The 4,080-nt window shown below is 35.9% G+C and overlaps 1 protein-coding gene across 1 annotated transcript; it reads left to right on the top strand.

Moving 5' to 3' along the window:
• Positions 1-574: 574 nt before the first annotated feature.
• LOC105829045 (protein NipSnap) lies at positions 575-2,790 on the top strand. The gene is made up of 5 exons (XM_012667685.3): positions 575-857; positions 978-1,160; positions 1,538-1,706; positions 1,788-2,055; positions 2,150-2,790. The coding sequence occupies exons 1-5, from the start codon at positions 769-771 to the stop codon at positions 2,296-2,298; spliced, it is 858 nt and encodes a 285-aa protein (XP_012523139.1). The 5' UTR covers positions 575-768; the 3' UTR covers positions 2,299-2,790.
• Positions 2,791-4,080: the final 1,290 nt, after the last annotated feature.

The following is a 4,080-nucleotide window of genomic DNA, read 5'->3' as shown; positions in this document are numbered from 1 at the left end:
CTTCGCGAATCTTCCAACTGAGACGAAGAGTTAGGTTAGGTTAGGTTATAGGAACGACGATAGCCAACTGGGAACAAAAAAATTCCCCAGAGCGAAACGATATGGGATAGGGCGCGATATTGAATCGATATATATTTATTCGAATCGTCTAGTAACTTTGGCGATTTTTCGAGAGTCTCGAAAAGTGCACCGAGCTCTCAGCCTTTGGAATATATTTTTTAATTTTGATTCGAGAATCTCGGAAGATTTATATTTCAACTTTCGCGTTATACCTCTTGCTGAACTATATATTTATATTTTCTGACTATAATATAACTTTAAGAAATAAAAAAAATATATCCTAAATATTAAAAAGATATTTTCTCGACATCTTTTACGGATATTATATTATATTCATGACTGTATTTCGTTACCGGAATACATTTCCCTGATAACCGCGACGATATCTATTTCTCGAGGATCTGAAGAGACCACACGAATCTCGCCATGTACGCGCTTGCGTGCGATGCGTGTCTCGGTGTGTTGATCTACGCTTGTTCGGTCCGTTTTTTTTTCCGCGTAAAGAGAAAGAGAAGAACCGGGTTGGCACCGCGCATGGAGATTGCGAGTAGAAATAAACCGACCGTGGGAATTGGCGATTTTCCGCAGAGGAATATCGTCGACGGGTGCGCCGCGCGCGCGTTTTGTCGCGTCGCGATCGCCGAACTCCCCGTGGAGGACGTCCGAGGGGGAGATCCGCGCGTTGGTACCCAGTGAGATTAGTGAGAAATGGCTGCCGTTCTAAGGAGAGAATTCCGTGCTGTGGCGAGTGCGGCGCTCGCCGGCAACAGGTGCTTGCCGTTGCACGTAGCCGCACGGTAAGAACGAAACAAGTTGTTATTCCTGTTTCTTTTTTTTCCATTTCCCTTTTGTTTTCCTCGCATGATCCGCACGAGGGTCCGTTGACCACCGACTGTAATCGTCGCGTGTGTTCGCAGGTCTCTGACGAGATCGTCGATCCGGTGCGACATCAGCGAGGGATGGCTTAGCAAGCTCCTGGTGAGGAAGATCGAGCCCACGAAGGAGTCGCATTCGCGGATGCTCTCCGACAAGGAGGTCATTTACGCGCTGCACACCCAAAACATACGGCCCGACTCGATTGACAAGTACTTGGTCAACTAGTGAGTTGACATCTTTGTGACCTTGCATCCGAGAGTGCGTGTGATGATTCACTGACTTATAAACCCGAGGCAATAGGATTGATCTTGTGATTCTTAATGATCGTGTGACGCTTCTAAATCTTATTTCATTGCTCTTCATGCTTTGCTAGCTTCTATGAATCTTGTGATGCAGTCCAGAATATTATAGGTAGACGTGCTCGTGTCCTTCCTATATTCACACTTTGTCAAGTCTATCATTTCTATGGTACAGTTATATACTCATTTGTGGGTTTTATAAAGATTGTTGAAAGGAAAATTTATTATTATTTAAGTTGTTTTATTGAGCTTTAAACATTTCCACGTTATGACATTCTTTCTCTCTTTTTGTATCATTCCAGCGAGGAGAATGTTAATCTCATACATTCGAAAAAGTCTGATTTGAATTACGAATTGGTGGGCTCGTGGATGGTAGATGTGGGAGACTTAGATCAGGCCTTACATCTATGGCAATATACAGGTGGATACGAACGCATAGATCATGCGCAGGCTGTGCTTTCCAAAGATGAGGTATGAAATATTTCGCCAATTTCATATATAAAGCTGCTGGAGACATGAAAAAATTATGGTTAAAAAATCTAATTTCCACAGGCTTATCGGCGATTACAGAGGGAACGAGGGAATTTCTTGAGATCGCGTCACTTACAGTATCTATTGGCGTTCAGTTACTGGCCACCGCTGGAAAAACGAAAAGGTCCAAACAAGTACGAGATACGCAGTTACAGTTTGAAACCAGGCACCATGATAGAATGGGGAAATAATTGGGCAAAGGCTATTAACTATAGGCGCAACAATGACGAGCCGTTTGCTGGTTATTTCTCGCAAATTGGTAGACTGTATAATGTTCACCATATTTGGTGTAAGTAAAACTGCGTATCATTTACATTATGCTGCCTTTATGTACATTGTCCTCATACATGTTGCAAATAATAATGTCCGTTTTCATCTCTCAGGTTACAAAAATCTTCAGTCACGTAAGGAGACGCGCGAAAGTGCTTGGAGATCACCTGGTTGGGATGAATGTGTCGCTTATACCGTACCTTTAATAAGAGAAATGCATTGCCGTATATTAATTCCAACTTCGTTTTCGCCCACGCAATAAGATTTTTTCGGGTGTTTTACGGGTATGATAAATGCATTTGTATATTATACCAGTTATTTCTTATATAAATATATATGTTGTATGGATTGTAATATTGTAAAAACATTTGTTACATGTATACACTGTGTAGATTTAAGTATATGAAGTATGTATATGAAAGTATATTTACGCGCATGAAAAGCTACAAATTTTTGTTGTATTACAACTGGCAGGATGTAGTTTGTTACTATTTAACATTATACATTAGCAAAGATGCCTGTTTATGTATGTATATATAGCATTACGATTGAACATAAAGATTCGCTCGCGTCGCCCGCCGTATGAAAAGAAAAAGCAACGCGCGAGTTGCTGCCGGGGTAGCAAAGTATCTCTGAGCGAATATCTGCTCGATCATAATAGTATATATACAAAGAACACCAGTTTGTCAAAATGTCAGTTGAATCACAACGTACATGTATAGAGAGAGAAAGATATAAAGGAATGATCTTTATACTTCTGCATTTTTTTCTTCATCCATTCAGCCTGTAATTTCTAAGTATTTTATACGGAAAATACGATAGCAATACGGTTCTAATTTTACTTGCAATTTTTTTATATGTGTATCTGTTACATTTGATACATGCTGTGTGTGTAGTATAGTAAAAAAAAAATGTTTAACAGATTTCTTATCTTTATTATTATATCAATATGTATTGGATATTAAACAATTTCAGCTGCTCCTGTAAACCTTAATTTGCGATGCGCGTAGTTTCGTACGATATCCAATCTTTAAGGTTTTAGTTATTCAAAAATGTGTATATTATTTAAATTTAAAAATAAAATTATCAAGACATTTGTGATCCAATTCTTACATTACGTTTAATGCATTTTTTTTATTTTACGATTATCTGTATTTATTAAAAAGACAATATCTCTATCTTAATAAAATTTTACATTTTATGTTATATTAATATAATAGAAATAATAATATAAAGTATAACAATAATAAAATAATATTAATAAAATAATAGAGAGAATAGTCTATTGTACGTTATTCTCATGCTACGAATGAGTTGTATGAGCATATATTAACTACAAATATTAATTTTCCTATTCAGGCAATTACACTCAATTCGATATAAAATATTGTCAGTATTGCCACCCAAAATTTTTGAAGAAATTCTCTTTGCAACTAATGAAATTAACGCTCATATAACTATTAATTGCAAGAATTTACGTGTCAATATTTTAATGTAGAACTATACACGTTACAAAATTGAATAAAGAATAAATATTAAGATTCCAATGACGACCTTATTAAAAATTGCCTTAATATGCACTATGTATATACATCAGACATCTTATTATCAAAATATGATACAAAGTGTTTGGTATGAGTTATGTTCTTGTTTAAGAACAAAATTCAAGAATGAAATTAAAATCTAATTACCAATAAAGCTTAGAATTGGTAAAGGAGATCAGATCTAAGCATCTTGTTTTCACAATAGTGACGCACATTTAAAATAATCGTCCTTTGAAAAATCGTGCTGTAACAAATATTTGTTCCATAATTATACATAGAAATTAGAAAAATTATATCAACCTATATAATAATGATAGATAATATTGAAAATAGAAAGTACCTTCAGAAATGAAAGATTATACGAAACAATATTCGCATGCAAGTTTAAATAATAATATTACTTATCGCTGTTTTATATAAAAGTAAATTTTTTTGTAAAACATCTGTGTGTAGAGATCATTTTGCCTCGCAAAATGTATTGACGCAGTAGATCTGAAGTA

This window comes from Monomorium pharaonis, chromosome 7 (genome assembly GCF_013373865.1).
Source record: "Monomorium pharaonis isolate MP-MQ-018 chromosome 7, ASM1337386v2, whole genome shotgun sequence".
NCBI lineage: Eukaryota > Metazoa > Arthropoda > Insecta > Hymenoptera > Formicidae > Monomorium > Monomorium pharaonis.
The sequence above is the reverse complement of the archived record's forward strand: the minus strand, read 5'-3'. Positions and strand labels throughout refer to the sequence as shown.

What these genes read in the sequence shown, in the direction of transcription:
- LOC105829045 (XM_012667685.3), top strand. Translation starts at nt 769, where the DNA reads ATGGCTGCCGTTCTAAGGAGAGAATTCCGTGCTGTGGCGAGTGCGGCG. An exon ending in CCGTTGCACGTAGCCGCACG is followed by an intron (nt 858 to 977) that starts GTAAGAACGAAA and finishes GTGTGTTCGCAG; the next exon opens with GTCTCTGACGAGATCGTCGA. An exon ending in GACAAGTACTTGGTCAACTA is followed by an intron (nt 1,161 to 1,537) that starts GTGAGTTGACAT and finishes GTATCATTCCAG; the next exon opens with CGAGGAGAATGTTAATCTCA.